The sequence below is a fragment of the Labrus bergylta genome, chromosome 20 (assembly GCF_963930695.1).
Source record: "Labrus bergylta chromosome 20, fLabBer1.1, whole genome shotgun sequence".
Taxonomy (NCBI): domain Eukaryota; kingdom Metazoa; phylum Chordata; class Actinopteri; order Labriformes; family Labridae; genus Labrus; species Labrus bergylta.
The window spans coordinates 5,181,781-5,198,612 of NC_089214.1; the positions used below are offsets into that span (position 1 = coordinate 5,181,781).

Here is a 16,832-nt window from a genome sequence, read left to right on the forward strand (position 1 = left end):
CCCCGTCGTACATCAATGTGTGATACTTAATGTAACCACTAGGTGTGACCAAAGTAAAATAAGAATAAAATCAAATCTAAACATTCAGCACATTTTATATTGTAAATTAATGCTTTAAATCATGGTCTGCAGACTTTGAGCCAATCTCTGATAACTGGTTAATATTTCATCCTCTTAACACTAAAGAGGAAACAGTTAAAACACTTCTGAAGTTATTTTTCACATTATTAGTAAGACATATATTGAAAGGTTTGTTTTTCAAGGATCCATAGACATACGTCTGAAGAAGCAATGCAGATATGTAAATGTATACAAATAATATCGTTCAATATCTCCACCTCAAGGCTCAAAGTTAAACAGAAAGTAAATCATCTTTACATCAGCACAGTGAAATGATGCTGTTGTCATATTGTAGACAGGTGAACTCAATGTAACATCGTCAGTGATAATAGAAAGACTGAATGGAAAGAATAAGAATACATCTCTGTGTATTTAGGTAAAAAGTAAGCAAATAAGTCTTTAATCATTTCCAAATGTTTCTGTGATATAAAACAATGACACCAAAGAGACACAAGGATCTAATAAAGATGATTTATTTCCAGTGTTTGTTGAGGGAGGGCGAGATGTTCACTGTTCAGAAAAACGTCATCTCATGCAGTTTCAAAGATTTCAAAGTCTGTCGTCGCTTTCTCCCAGGTTTTGTTTTAGCGCCCATGCATTTGACTGCACTTGGAAACATACAGAGAGGAGAAAGTAAAACTACGAAAAAAAAAAACATGGACGTACATTTGAACACTTTGATGTTGCTGTGAGTTTGACTAAAAACAGAAAAAAAAACAGAAAAAAAAGGAAAATCTCTGGAATGCCTGTGAGTTTTTTTTTTTTTTTTTTAGACCACCGTAAATGTTTTAAAAATTCTTCTTGTCTTCACAACTGTTGGTAAAAACAGTTTAAAAAAGAAAAAAAGAGGCACTTTTTGAGATAAAAACAATTCACACACATGTAAAACTTATTTTTGAAGTATAACTGGACAAAGTTCAGAAATTAAAAGCACTGTACCAAGCATTACATACTCTAGTATCAGCATTTCATGACTGTTTTTTTTTTCAGTCTTTATTTGATAAAACTATCATAATCCTCCGGTCCTTCCAGCTAATATCTGGCTGCTTTGAGTGTGCTGTGAAAAAAAACCAAAAAAAAAAACCTTCCCACAGCACGCAGCTCAGAAAGCAGCCCTCAGTTACATCCACACGCTTCAAGTACAGGCAAATCAAAAACATACATGTCGTCTTGAAAATGACAAAAAAATATTGTCATGAGCAACTAGTGTTAGTCCAAAGAGAGATTACATTCTTCATAATGCTTATAAGAGGAAGAACTGAAGCATCATTCCTTAAAAAATAGGCTTCCCTATGCTTTCTTCAGTAATAGTCGAGTTGAATCTTTTTCATTAGTGCTGAGTAACAAGAGTCCACATGAAATGTCTTTTTGCATTTTTGCAGGAGGAAGTCTTGAGTTTTTTGTTTTTTTTCCATCGTCTGTTCCAGTATGGCCGACAATTCAGAGGAATCACACACATAAAACATCTCTGTAGAATTATTCCAGTAACAATCAAAGAAGCCTATACACAGTATGTACAGTAGATACATAAAGTATACTTTGTAGAAAAAATATTGTGCAGTAACCTCGGCTACAATACACACATTCGTACATTTAACGCATTCATCCTCCAGATAAAACCACTGTTTCACTTTCACAGATACTGGTAGAACCGCGAGCGGACCACTTGAGCTCCAGACAGTTTGTGTGGGTGAGCGTCCGGCGTCAGGTTGGTTTTGTTTTTGCCTTGCAGCCCGCCGCCGTTGACCTGCTCCCCTGTGAGCGGCTGAGCGCCCGGAGACGCAGAGGGGGGCGGTCTTTCTTCCGCTCTGTCGCGTGCGTCCGGATGGTCGTCCTCGGGGACGGCTCTCGGTGCGACCTCGCCGCTTGAATCCGAGCCTCTGTGGCGATCCCTGGAGATCCAGCCTCTGATGGAGAAGTCCTGAGAGGAACATCTGGGCTTGAGGCGATCCTGAGGCGACAGCTCGGCCGCCTGGTCCACGCCGCCTTGCTCTCTCCAGTCGTTGATGACCGCCAGCTCTGCGAAGTCCCTCTGCCCTCCCATGGTGTGCCGCCGTCGGATGTTCTTCTTCTTCGCTCGGGCTTCTTGAGTCCGGGTCTTCTGCGCGAACATGTCGTCGGCTGATGTCCGGATCCTGAACTTTAGTCGCTCGGTGATCTTAAGGTGCCAGGCCGGTTCGGGACGCTCTGATTCGCTGCGTGAGGACGAGCTAAGGCTGCTTGTGGACCGCCCTTTTTTCATCACCTCCAGGACTCTTGAGAGCCGCGTGGAAGACTCTGCTCTTCCCTCGCTGCGCTCTGTACTCCCAGACACGCCCTCTACTGATGATTCACTGTCTGTTTTCTGCCTCAGGGACCACCGTCTGGAGAGGGTGTCACACTCGATCATTCTGTGCGACGGGAAGAGGCGCCGTGCTTCCATTTTTGGTGTGGCGCTCCCCTCAGCTGATCCTCTTGGTTCAGTTTTCTCCATACTCTGATCCGGGCAGGGCGTAGACTGACTGCTGCCTCCACCGGGCGCAAAAACGGGGAAGTCGCTCTCACTGTCTGTCTCCATGGGTCGTCCCTCGCTTATCAGCTCACTGCGTTCATCGTCCGCCTCCTCCCCTCCTTGCAGCTCCGGGCTGAGAGCGCTGGACTCCGCTCCGGTGAGGAAAGTGATGGAGGATGTTGTGGAGTAGTCTGAGGTGATGGAGCTCACCTCTGCACCTGCAGACGCTCCTGGGCCTGCAGCAGATCCGATCGCGGCAATCGCTCCTGCAGGAAGCTCGAGGGACGTTCCTGCTGTCCACTTTTTGGGTCTCGACCTCGGGACGGACGCTCCGGAGCTCATGGTGCCGAGGTCTGAGGTGTTCTCATCCAGCAGGGAGGGGGGATCTGACAGAGAGGACTTCCCCTGAGGAGCTGCTTGGTAGCTGGAGATGATCGGGGAGGGCGAGGGTGAAGGGTGCCTGGGTGGAGTTTTATCCTTCAGGAATAAAGAGTTCCTATGCTCTCTCTTGGCTTTAGGTGTGAGCTCCACAGTCCTCCCATTCTCCTTCCTCTCCTCTGCTCGCGCCGGCTGCTTGGCGTTGGGTTTTGCGTTGGGGCTCAATCGAGTCTCGCTCTGCGCCTCAGTCTGGAGGCCGTGGTGGTTCGGCTTCTGAACGGGGATTTCCTTCTTGGGGAACACGGCGTCCAGATCGTCGTCTGAGCTGCTAGGCAGCGGCTTCTCCTTTGACTTCTTTCTTTTGCGGCTGGCTGCAGCAAAGATGGAGGAGACCAGGAGCTCGCGGCTGCACTGGTCCTTCCCTGAGCCCCAGGAACCCTGCAGAGAGAGGAGAGAGAGGAGGAAGAAAGAGAGAGGAGGAGGATGCTGAAGTGAGTATTTCTGACGCAGAGACACAAAGAAAGGGCACAGAGAGAACACAAACCCTTCACCCCCTGTCTGGAACTTAAACCTGTTCTCCACCTGCTCCCGTGAAGCGCCACAAACCAGAGAAGTGGACAGAGAGAGGAACATTAACAGACAACATTAACAGGGAGCACATCAGTGTTTCCATGCCGACCTTAAAGCAGAAGCAGGACGAGCAGCAGAATGACTTCAAGCTGAAGGAAAGCAGCCACATAGGAGCAGTGCAGTGATGGAAAGCACCCGCTTACGCTGATGACCCCATCGCAATTATGTTTCTCTCATTACGAGCAGCTGAATCAGCCTGAGCTCTCCAGCAACAACATTAAGGACCCTGAATGTGTCACTGAGCAGGAATCTTAAAGTTGAGTGACTTCAGCTCATTGGATGTACAGACGGCTTTGTCTCCTCAGTGCTGACAGACTTTACATTACGTTAACTTAAAGGGTTGGTTCACCCAAATTACAGAAAAATATATTTGTATGTCCTTCTCAGTTTATCAAACGGTACCAAGCCATGCAGATTGTTTTGGTTTTATTTATCTCTGTATCGAGGTCAGATAACTGAGATGTCCGCCCTGATACTTTGGATTTAAATTAAGTATGATTTGTTGTCAAGCAGCCAAAAGGTTTGACATCCTGGTTACTCTGGATTATCAGCAGAACATGCTGTTTACAGTTTTCATTTTGACCATTTCTGCAGGAGAAAGTAGTGCCAAAAGAAAGTTGTAGTGTATGATATTAAACATGGAGTATTTTAAACTTCTGCTGAGTGGTTCATGTAGAGAGAATGCAGTTTGTACACGGCACTGATTACGGAAAACAGAAAAAAAGACGATTGAAATATCACAACACTTAATATATTCTGTTGGTCAGAGTATCTGAACTCGTGCCTACAAAGATGTAGTTTGTAGCTGCACTATCTCTGGGAGTTAGACTGAAAATGTTTCAAAGCTCATCTCATGACTGTGGGATTTTGAGCTATTACAAACACAGCTCTTTTCATTTTTATTGTTGCACTACAAACTGATTTCTACTCTGCTGTACTTGGATTAATGCAGAACATGGGATAACCTAATGTAAGCAAATCTGCACAGCTAGAAACACCACAGGCAATTAGTTTGTTTTTTGTTTTGGGTGAAACAACCCTACAAGGAAGAATTACGATTAGTTAATTTAATGCTGTTTTTTATGGGTGCGGAGGAAATCTCTCCAGCTCGTAACCTACCTCCTGTCATCCTACACTAGCAGTGGCCTGAGAGGTTTCAACACTGGACACAAAACACTCACCTTTGATTTAGCTGAGTCACTGGTTGGTGAATCTGCGGGTAAAAGAAGAAAAACAGGAGAATTAGCTGGCGTGGAAAACACAGAAAAACACATCTCTGAGGTGCAACACAGGAAGATGAATCAGGGAGAGAAAAGGAAAAAGAACCGTGTTGATGAGGAGGAGCGTGTGGAGTGAAAACACAGAACAGAGTGATGAAGAGTGAGCGCAGACATGAGCAGACGACAGGACATGCTTCACACACGGACAGATGAGCTTTATGTTACACTCAGGTCCACGACGTCTACCTTTCAAACCCATGACAAACATGAGCAGAGTCAAGTTCTGGTCTGGTCCCCCGAGTGATTCTGAGTGCAACTTCAGCAACAAACACAACGAGAACACTGAACAGCAGCCCAACAGTGAGGCAGAGAAAGTGCCATGCAACACATCGATGGTGTTTGATTTGATGAAGGTAAAGAAACATCCAGGTATGCAGACATGAACCCTAGTGTATTATTAAGAGCATTTGTAACAGAAAGGCGTTGTGTTGTTTTTTAAAGGGACATTTATGAACTGTTAAATGTGGTCTCAACCTGTGCTTCCATTTACTTTAAGTTTGAAGAAATATCAACTTCCAGCCTGTTGTCTATATTGTCTTGTGATAACTGCATCCAGCTTCAAATGGAACTTAAGTCAATCCATTTTTATTTCTTTGTTATTCTAAGGTTAAGATGCCCAGAGTTTTTTTCAACATCAGGGTTGCAATAGCATGGGATCATTAGGTTACAATAACCGTCCAAGAAAATGTATTTTTAGAGATAGGACAGTGGATAGAGTCAGACATTGGGGAGAGAGAGAGTGTGGGGAACAAAATGCTGGAAGTTGGATTTGAACCCGGGCAGCACACTTGGAGGACTATAGCCTCGGTACATGTGGCGCGCACACTAACCACTAGGCTACTGACGCCCCAGACTACAATATCTTAGTAAGAAAACTTTAAAATGTAAACTCCGCTGATACAAGCAAATGTACTAAGAATAATTTTGTTCATTTTCATATTGCTGCAACCATATTATCAAGAAATCCTTCAGTAGAATGAAATCTGTGATACCAAGTCAGCTGATGTGTGGTTTCATGTTCATAAAATGATCCTATCTAAGAATGAGTTTGCCGTCTCAGACTGTTTTACTTCTAAATCTAAAATAACTGGCATGGGGTGAACCTGTCCAGTATTTTAGAAAATTAAAAAAAAGCAGCTCGTACAGGAGTGAACTTTTTGTGGAACAAGAAAGTTATTCATCGCTTTTTATGATCTCGCAAACCATTCATTTCGATTTGAGCCCCAGCAGGTCGAGATCCACTGGTTTGAACCTTAAAAAAAAACCTCCTGGTGTAATAGTAACTACATTATAATGAAGATCTGGAACTAGATGATCAGAGGTTGTGTGATGTGATCATGTGTCACTCCAGACCAAACAGTATGTGAGTGTGACACCTGAAGCCGGCCTGCACACAGCTCTTTGCTCCCTAATTGTGATGCTGTTTGACAAAGTGATGAGACGTGATGAGGGCTGCCATGACAACAGTGACACAGTGATGACTATGGAAGAAACCAAACAGAATATAAGTGAAGTGACAGGGGGGTCACAGAGGGGCTAGCTATATGAGAAGAGGGGACACTACATGAGAGAGAGAGAGAGAGAGTGTCGGCAAGGAAATCCTATAATCAGTCCTCACCTGCTCTGAAATCACATCTATTCATGTCGTCCTTCATTTCCAGCTAAAATTTGCTCTTGTTTGTTTGTGTGACATAGCCGAGCCCCCCTATACACCCCTTTGCAATCACATGATGGCACGATATGCAGGTGCACAGTGACTGGAGACGTAGAAACCATACCATGCTATCTCTCCTGTTGGCAAGCTTGCAGGACAGTGAGGAGAGACAGCGGAGAGCCTTTCAGACAGTAGCACCGGCCTGTGTTAGGTAAACTCTGATACAACACCGGACACTGTACAGTACCGTGTAGCCGCTTCGCTTCCCCACTTCTCCGTCACGGTTTCTGTTTCTTTTTTTTTTTTTCTCTTTGGCTTTTCTCGCTCTCAAAAGAACTGCGGGTTCCTGCAGACTAGGCAGCTACACTGCGGGCAACAATCCTCCTTCTTCCTACAGTTCCAGCTGTCCATCACGGACACTACAGAGTCCATCAGTGTCATCATGGTGTGATAGACTCCGCCCACTTGGCCTGTGTCAAGATCAGTATGTGTGAATTGCTGGGAAAGCCTTTAGGACACCCGACAGAGCCTCACTAGAGACAGAGGAATCAGAGGTCGCCTTTCACTGTAAAAACATCTATTGGTGACGAGGGAAACAACATGCCGTATTAGTGCAACAGTAGGCGGGAAAAAAAGGGGGAGTTGGACGAGGCAAACGAGAAATTAAAGGGCAGAAGGATTATTCAAAAAGAAAGAGGACTTCTTACATTTATCAGAAACCGACAGGGGGCTAATTATTTTGAAAGCAAATGAAGAAGCGTAACAATTTATTGCATTGAGATGCAGATAAATTGCCCACTGAAACCCGCACAGGCGCTTGGACTCGTGGTTGGCCATAGACATTTCTATCTAGTGGCACCACACAAAGAAGCAGAAGGGGAAGCTTAGCCTGAGGGAAGAAGCAGCGTTATCATCAACATCTGTTACTAGTTCACACACACACACACAGGTCCCGGTTAGAGTGCAGCAGAAAGAGGGTAGAGAAAGGTAAAAACCCACCAAAGAGTTGGTCTGCCAAAGGCAGCACGTTACCTGATACTTCACCCTGCGACGTGCCCGTACGGCCGATGTTAGTGAGCAGGTGGTCTATGTTGGGGACGGGCTGCGACTCCACCGCGCTCTCATCATGCGACGCAGTCTGTAGGGAGCGATTGTGACACAGTGAGGAGCAGATTCACAAAGACATTTAAGAGTAACATGCCGTCAAAAGCAAACAAATGACAGCTGTTTTTTAATGCTTTGAAAAATGTGACATTAAAATGTAAGAAAACATTTAACAGCAGTGCTGCCTGTACTCACCACTGGATCTCTGTCTCCATCTTCAGTGAAGAACCAGTCGTACTAGAGGGAGAAAAACATTCAAATGTAAGTCTCTGTGTTTGAATCTGATGTTTAGTGAAGGATCCTTAATATGAGTTAAAGATCTGCTGCTCACATTTTGGATTAGGGCCTCAACTATCCTGTACTGATCCGGCATGTGTGTCACCATGTGGGTCATGTTGTCCTCTGTGGTTCGCACCAGCGTCGGACCAAACACGATGGCCAGATTCCTCGGCTCCATCTAACAAACAGAAACAAAACATCACAGTTTTAATGATACACTGAAAGTCCTCTGATGAAAACTAAAGGCTTAGATAATTGACATTTTCTGAAGCACACACCTTATTCTTCTCCGAGTTATCAGCCACAGTTTTCAAATGGCATGAGAGAAACTTCAGAGTCTCATAATGATGATCCGGCAACTCATGAAGCTGGAAGTACAAAGAAAAAAGAAAAAGAGACAAATGTGAATGTTATTTCTTTATTTTTCTTTGCTGCATTCATGCTTTTTCGATTCTTATCGTGTTTATCAAAGGAGGTTTCTTCATTTAGTTTGAGCTTCAGAGGCCTTATCTCTCCAGACCTTTAATCAAACTAGTTGTAGCAATAATCAATCTGTCTATTTAAGATATGGCAGAAGCAACTATGACCAAAACTGTAAACTACAAATATTCTTTGTTGAATTTAAAAAGGATTTGCAGGTTACAGTGCACAACACCTGATGAGTCAAGGTAACAAAGAAAGAAAACAAAAACATGACTGTAGCTGTTTACAATGGGATGACTTGGGCATAAAGTAAATAGCTTCAAAAATAATAATAAAAAATAACTCACCATTCTCTTGAGCACTTTGAGTCTCTCCACTGGGTCCTCTGTTCTGTTGGCCTCGATAAAATCTGCGTACCTATCTGCAAAGACAAATTAAGAAAGGCTGCAGGATCAACACAGCATTTTTTTTTTACAGGGTTGTAATTCTCATTATTGGCCACTAGATGGCATGCACGCTGTCTAAAAATAACAACCTACCATTGGTGAATAACGGCTCTGGAAGTTTACGGAAGAAGGATTTGAGTAAACTGCTGATCACATTGAGGTCCCTCCATTTCTGCAAAACATGACATGAGAGTTTAAGTTGGTATTATGCAAAAAAAAAAAAAAAGTTAATACTTATAGACTCATATTTTTGTTACATCCACCATCAGGATGCTCCTGCTCTCTGATTGATGCAACGGTTCAACTTTCTGGAAATGCAAGTTTCTGCTTTGTCTGAAAAATCCCCAAAATATAATAATTCATGACATACATTTAAACTCTCGTTTCTGTTTGAAGTACACACATCTGCATCTGCTCCAAACACATCAAGGACAGCAGCCCTGCAGAACGCGAGACTCCACTTAGAGTTTAATTATAGCAACATGGATCGATAAAGGGACACTCACATCGTCCTGGACATCGATATCGTTCATGCCCTTGTTATTGAGCTCCTCCTGCATGTTGGAGATTGCAGCATTGTTTCCTGGGACTCTGTAGATGCCCGTGTACTCCAGCCCCCTCTCCTCCACCAGATTACAGCAGACCTCCACGATCAGAGGCACAAACTGGAATACAATAGAAATGGTTTAGTCTATGATGAAAACTGTATTTATATGTAACAGAAAAAACCTCACAAAGCATGTCTGACATCTTTAATACAGATGCAAACAACTTCAAAAGCAGATTTTCCTTTTCCTTTCTTCATGAAAACTCAAATCAGTACAGACCTTGTTTGACTGTGCAGGAGGACAGTCGTCCAGCCTCACTCCAAACGTGACTCCAGGAGACGGCTTCTTCTCAAAAGGCTTCCTCATCAGCCCCGGGATGCCCTTCCTCCACGTCCCTTTATCCTTGGGAGGGCTGGTGTCATCTGCAAGGCACAGTGCAAAAGATTCAGTAAAATGAGAGCACACAAGTCAGCCACGTTTCACACCTTCAAAGAGGGCAGCTGTCCTACTTCTCCGTGCTCTAAACTTTGCATCTGGTGTTTTTATCTGTACTACAGGTAAGCATTAATCAGAATCAATTAGAATATTTTTTAATGTCACTGCAAAGCCCTATGTCACCTTTTTATGTTTTCATTTTATCTATATTTCACAAGGAAGTCTAATTGAGATTAAAAACCTTTTACATGCGAGACCTGGCCAAACAAGCAGTACAGGCAAAGTCATATTTACAACTATGATGTTTCAAACAGAGTTTAAAGTGGAACACCTTGGGATGTTTGAGTGAAATACTTGAAATCAAATATCTATCAAGCCAAAGAATATTTACAATTAAAATGTTTCAAATATCAGAAAATCAATAGTTTTTCCTCTTGCAGACACAGTCAAAAGTTAATTTGAATTGTGTCTTTTTCTACCTTTGTGCATGTTCTTTCTCTCCTGCTCGGCTTGTTTGGGTGAGTGTGGACTTGTCGCTTTGGTCTCTCCTTTCCCTCCCAGCAGCGTCTGTCTGATGCTCAGAGACTGGCGTGAGGTTCGGGGTGACGGCTCCGTCTTGCTGCCGGTCGGGCTGTTTGAGACGTAAAGCACAAAATGAGATCTCCAATCAGAGATAACCATCACAGCAGCACTGGGTTTCATGTTCCAGACGTAGGGTCCCTCCCTTTTCATTTACCTCATCAAGGTGTTGTACTCCTTGATCTTCCTGCTGATGAGGTCATGGCTGGTGAAGGCCGCGTTCTAAAAAAAGACAGAAAAAAGGAAGGAAGGAAAGAGGAGCAGAGCAGGACAGAGGACACAACAGGTTATGGTGGAGGCATCAGGTGCAGCAGCCCCCTTCCCCCGACCCTTTACACGCCATAACCGATCTTTATATAACCTGTTGCTCTCAGGTGACACAGGTAAGACCATTGGAATGTCATAGCATGGATGAATAGTAAGGTCTTAAAAAGGAGGGGAAGATGAGCTTTAAGTTCTTATGGATGGAGACTCGGCTATGATAAGAGACCATATTGTGAAATATATTTGATAAATGTTGAATGATGTTTGATGACATTTGTAATGGGTTTGGTTCTTTTGCACTGTTTTTGTTCGACTGTTGAATAGTTTGGTAAATTTGATTGAGTTTGTTTTTTTATGATTGTGTTATGGTCTTAGCTGCAGTCTGTAGTTTGTACTCTGTACTCTGGATTTATTGGTACTTGTAATTCTGGAACAATTAAGGTTGAATCTAAAGGTCTTATTGTGAATTTGAAATGGGTAATGCTAAGCAACAGAATCGAATAAACAAAACCAAATCAGATTCAAACAACGTTTTAAGTTCCTCAACAATTCTCACTATTAATGTGCAGTTTTCTCGTGATAATGTTACAAAACGTGTTCAGAAAAGTCCAGTTAGAGGCTCCAGGGAGCCGGGTGGTTGGTTTGCACGCCGAGTGAAGGCTGAAGACTCTATCCACTGTCTTGGTCTTTCCCATTTTTAAGGATCTTGTAAATAATCAGCTTGATTAATTGCTCATAAAAGCAATCCCTAGTTAATATTTTGATGACAAGTATGCACCGAATAAAAAAGATACTTTAAAACCTCCAAGTACATTGTAAACCAATTAGAATGATGACGTGATGAAATATTTTAAGTGAATCTTTTCCTTTAGGTTTCAGGCATATTTTACTTATAAAAATAGTTTTGAAAAAATACATTCAGGCAATTTTATCTTCAGATCAGTGGCTTCTTCACCCTTACCCTGTCACCATCTATACATTATACAACAGGACTTGACTGCTATGCATCTGTTTGTAAAAGGGGTTGTATCACAATTAACTATTTTACCTCCTCATCCAGGTTGCTGTTCTCCTGTATGACTCTGATCCAGGCCAGCATGTCCTCCCGGTCCTCTGCTTGAAACAGGTACTCACAGTCGGACGTCGTCAGCCGCAGCACGTTCTTACGCTTGGTGTCGCTGTACGAGATGTCGATCAGACAGGCCTTGATGCTGATCGACACGGGCTCGTCTACTGCTTGGCAGTTGGCGTGAGCCTGCCCCTCCTTTTTGTCTTTATACAGGCAGAGGTAGTGGCCTCTCAACACGGCGTACATCTGTTTCCACGGACGCATCCCCCCTCCGACACGCTGCAGAAAGAGGTCAGGAGTAAGAGACGAGTTTAAGGTAAAATAGAAGAGATTAAACTGTAATCTTTCTGTAAATGTTGCTTTTGTTGGAATAGTTACACATAATCACTGCCTTGAGGGACATAGGGGAGACAATGTGAGACCTCAAACAAGGAGGTCAAAGACAGGTATGAGTATAAACTTGTCTTACAGGTGAGTACAGCATATACAGGTCAGACTCTGGGAACAAGGGCAGCCTTACTACTGTTTGTAAACCAACTTCTACAGTAGGTCACATCATGCACACACGCTTTCTGTGCCAGATAGTGAACTGTTTGATGTTACGTATGACGAGATGGTTCCCACCTTGCCCTTGTCTGTATTCAGCTGCTTAAAATGCAGCAAACCCTCCTTTGTGGCGTCACAGAAGACGTCTGAAGAGGAATCCCTCCTGGAGCCCGAGTCTTCAGATGAACGGTCTGCAGCCTGTGATGGATAAAAAGTAACACATGAAGCTGTGTTGTATGTGTCTTATGGTGCTGCTGCAGCCAGCCTCAAGCGGACACTCGATGGACTACATGCACTTCTGGTTGTCGCTTGTGTTGACAAGGGTTGCACTGTTCTTCAGTCAAATTTTTAAAATGATGGTGTACAGAGACAGCAAACACACACACACACACACACACACACACACACACACACAGATCGATTCCTACTTTTTAAATCAATGATTCACTGACTAATCTTGAGCGTCACTTCTCTATATCCATAATAATTTCACATTTCACTGTGAGATGTCTTATCTTCTGGGTGTGAGCAAATAGGCTCATAAAAACCTCAGAGCAGGAAATTCAGATAAACCACTCGTGGCATGTGAGCACAGCTGGCACAGAACAAACAGAACTGTCTGATAAAATATTGTGGATTAGACTCACCTTCCTGAGACTTTTCAGACCAGGTATTAAGGACCTCCTACATTGAAGATGAAGAAATATTTTAATAATGACAGAGCTGAGAGGATTATGAGAGGAGCAAGAGCAACAGAGCATGATGAAAGTGCTAGAAAAACATTCAAAGTTTTGTGTTATGATGTAAAATCCATCGTATAAAATAGACTAAATAAGTAATTTAAACAGGTTTTCTTGGTAATGCATGTTTGTGATGACACTAGAGTCTGTATAACTTACCCTCTGCTTTCTTCCCGGTAGTTATCCAGGCCTTCATCATACGACTTGGACCGCTCAGATTTCGTACCAGAGTCTGACTCGATAATTGTGAGACGGAGAGAATCTATTAAGAAAAGGTTGAACAATTATTTAGAACTTTTATGAAACTGTACGGTCAAGTTAAGTCATCAACCCGAGGCTCAGTTTGCTGCGTTGACGTGAACATACCTTGGTCGTGCGACAGCTGCCGTCGAATGAAAGGCGACGGCGAGGTGGGGCTGGGTGGGATGGTGGTGATGATGGGTGCTCCAGATATCACAGAACAGGCAGGTATGAGGGAGCTGTCCAGTTCAATACTGGGACTCGATGGTTCATCTGAAGACAGAAACAGGATACATGTAGATATAGAAATATAAAAATGCTTAAAACAGACTTTTAGCTTAATTAATTAAACAAATATACTTTTAGTCCTGAGACCCCTTTGACCAGCTTCTGCATCAGCAGGACACATTACATGATCAGCCAGAGACTCAAAGGCCTAATTTAATTAGCTGGCTTTATAAGCTATCACACTAAATGCTTTAACTGATAAAATCTGACAGCAACTGTTGTCATTTTAGTGAATAAAATCTACAGTCTGGAAATAATAAGCCTGCTGTTGTCTACCTCTGTCTGGGATAAAAGACCAATTATTTAAAAAAAACACTGAACATTTGGTCAATCTGAAACCATTACCACTGCAGCTAATGTTCTGTTTTTAAAAACAGAAAGTCTGACAGGCATAGCAACAACAACTAAGGGGTCAGACAGGACACTCCTGTAAATCTTTAGCCTAAGTCCATGTGTCATCTGCAACAGGATATGTAAAAATGTAATTTAAATGAACCAAAAAACAAAGTCTTATTCATCTCTGCTATCTTCAGCTGAATAAACATTTCAGCAGCCGGCCATAAAAAGCTGTGATAGGGCTAATTGAGAGTAAGCAAAGTGATGCAGACAGAGGCGCAGTCAGTCAGTAGATCGGTGTTTCAGTTCTGATAAACTGGTACACACCTTCACTTTAAACACCCAGACGTAGGGTAGTCAGCCAACATTACATCACTACAGACGAGACAGTGTCATAACATCTGATATCAAATGTCAGCAAACCCTAAAAAGCAAATTAATAAACTTGTACAATGAACAACCAGCTTGAGAAATGAGTCATATCAACGGCTCTGCTGATGCATGAAGTCAGGTGAGATCAAAAGCAGCACTACGACCAGTATTAATAATCCCTTTAGAATAAATAAGGACCAAAGAAAAACATGTTGAACACTGAATCAAACAGTTGTGTGTTTTGATACGTACTTTGGTTAAAATTCTAACCATCCTAAATGTATCCCATGAACTGCAACTGTTAATTAACTTTATATCCTTATAAAGAACTGGGGAAAAGCAAGATCGACATGATTAAATTCCTCCAAGTTGCAAAGCAGAGATTCAAATCTTCAACTTTCAAATGGCACAACTTAACATGAAACATCTGATCAGCTTGTTAGATGGGTACAGAGCACTGCTGTGAAATCCCCCCCCCCCCATCAAACCTCAAAGACTTCTCCCAGTACACTGCAAACCTCATTTCTGCCAACCTAGACAAGATGCCCATTTCATCTAATCACTTCCAATCCAGTTTCTGGGAAACTGGCAACAGTCAGGGATGTCTGACATGTACAATTACAATTTATTCTTCATGGGATGTCATTTGTAGAAATCAAGATGGAATTGAAGTTTAACAGAAGATGCAGATCCATAAATATTCAAACAAGCAGTTATACATTAAACATTTTTTTGTTTTTTTGCTAAGAAGTAGATAACGTCATCAATACTACTCACATAGTTTTCACTTGATTATGAATTCACAGTAGGAGATGGTTGTCTGAGCCTCAAAAGACTTTCCAGCAGGGCTGGGTCCGACAAATACGTTCATTACTGATTCATCTGCCAATTGCTTCCAAGATGAACAATTCATCATTTGATTTATAAAATACTGTAAAATAGTAAATGTTTGGCAAGTCCAGGGCGATGTCTTCAAATGTCAAACCCAAAATGTATTTTGTTTAATATCAGACAAAACAGAGGAATACAAACCTCCATATAATAGAGACTGAAGATAACCTTTTCTGCAGGTTTTGCATGAAAATGACTTTAAGAATTATTCAAATCAACTAATAGTCATTGCTGTGAAATGGGACTCCAAGGGGGAATATCCATTTCCTAATAGGAAATCTGAATACCCTTTAAGAGCACAATTTGTAATTTTTCAATGTATGAACAAACATGATAATTACATTCAAGAGCTTGTTGTGTGTTTTTTTTTATATCCTTGGACAGAGTAGGTTAGGCTATTTCACATTGCTTCCAGTTTTCTGTCTAGCGAAAGAGTGATATCAATCTTTCAAACCCTGAAAATGTATCCAAAATGTCAACCTACAATTTTAAGTTCTGTCAAACTAAAGCATCACTGATGTTAAAATAAGAGCACGGAGAAACCTTTTTATTTAATCTAGAGAAAGACAGGTGGAAAATGGTGTGTGTTAACATTGAGCAAAGTGCTGGAAGTTGATATATCAAGTTTTACACCTGCAGGATGTGGGCCACAATGAAACAAAAGAGCTGCTCCCATTGGTCGGTGATGAGTCACTAACGTGGATTCAAATGTGACTGCAAGGTCAAGTTTAAGCTTGTCGGGTTATGTCAGCCAATAAGTTGGGAAAGATGTAGAATTACCAGAAGAAAACATACTTACACATTTTCCAGACAAAGACAAGCTAATACAGAGCTGCGTTACACTCACATGACATTGCTTTGACATGAATGCTTTCAGTTTCTTAGGAAAAAACCCACAGGCTTTCTGCTCATTATAAATGGAGGGGGACGTGACACTTTGCATGTGCTTTAGCAGCACCAAATGCAATCTATTCTCAGTACATAATGTTTGGCAGACGCCTAACAATCGGCAGTTGTTCCACTCATTGTTTGGACTGTACTATGAAATTTAATTGAAGCAGATTGCTGCAGGAATGCTCTTATTTCTCTGTTATGTCACAGTCTATTAGGACAATGTTCTTGGGTTTCTCTTGCTGTACTTCACTGAGGGAAATTTGAGACTTTTCAGGGAGTGGGTGGGTGGAGAGTGTACTGAGTTGTGTGTAATTGTGTGTACTGGTGTGCACTTATTGACTTTATTTTCGGTGCTGTCTTACTCGGATGCCAAAGGGTTTTTTGAGTACGTCACGTTGCCTGCCGTACAGTGTCACGCCGTCACATAACCGCACACCTGGCTCGATGTCAATGCTGAGTTCAAAATGCCATAAGCACCCAATTTCTGTTAGAATTTAAAAACCTATTTATTATATCATGCTATGGTTGTAACACGAGTAATATGCAATATGTATTTGTGACACTATCTTCAAAACCCGGGACAAGTGTTGTCAATGGCAACATGCCACATTGCACAGACTTTTTTTGTTTTTCTAACAGGCGATAAAATTACTGGGGTATTTCCTGCTACTAACTATAACTTGTGATGATCCACAGAGATGACATTTAGACACAATGGATTTCCTTGTAGCGTAATAAGTAGGCCTTACACTTGATTTTCAATGCATTTTTGTAAATTAATGCCAAAACTTACAAAGCGTAAGGGAGCTCTAAAGACACTAGATA

The 16,832-nt window shown here is 42.2% G+C and overlaps 1 protein-coding gene across 6 annotated transcripts in view; it reads right to left on the bottom strand.

Annotated features, from left to right (window-relative positions):
• Positions 1–577: 577 nt before the first annotated feature.
• The window catches only part of LOC109983799 (rho GTPase-activating protein 21), an 80,728-nt gene continuing 64,473 nt past the window's right edge, over positions 578–16,832 (bottom strand). For all 6 annotated transcript variants that reach the window (XM_065948603.1, XM_065948602.1, XM_065948601.1 and 3 more), the window contains 17 exons: positions 13,353–13,499; positions 13,146–13,248; positions 12,894–12,930; positions 12,325–12,444; positions 11,680–11,979; positions 10,525–10,589; positions 10,268–10,419; positions 9,633–9,775; positions 9,312–9,470; positions 8,899–8,977; positions 8,707–8,780; positions 8,215–8,304; positions 7,989–8,114; positions 7,853–7,894; positions 7,586–7,691; positions 4,801–4,832; positions 578–3,427 (listed from right to left, as the gene is read on the bottom strand). In XM_065948603.1, coding sequence (XP_065804675.1) covers positions 1,754–3,427; positions 4,801–4,832; positions 7,586–7,691; positions 7,853–7,894; positions 7,989–8,114; positions 8,215–8,304; positions 8,707–8,780; positions 8,899–8,977; positions 9,312–9,470; positions 9,633–9,775; positions 10,268–10,419; positions 10,525–10,589; positions 11,680–11,979; positions 12,325–12,444; positions 12,894–12,930; positions 13,146–13,248; positions 13,353–13,499 — 3,449 coding nt within the window. In that variant the 3' untranslated portion in view covers positions 578–1,753. The remainder of the gene's footprint in view (positions 3,428–4,800; positions 4,833–7,585; positions 7,692–7,852; positions 7,895–7,988; positions 8,115–8,214; positions 8,305–8,706; positions 8,781–8,898; positions 8,978–9,311; positions 9,471–9,632; positions 9,776–10,267; positions 10,420–10,524; positions 10,590–11,679; positions 11,980–12,324; positions 12,445–12,893; positions 12,931–13,145; positions 13,249–13,352; positions 13,500–16,832) is intronic.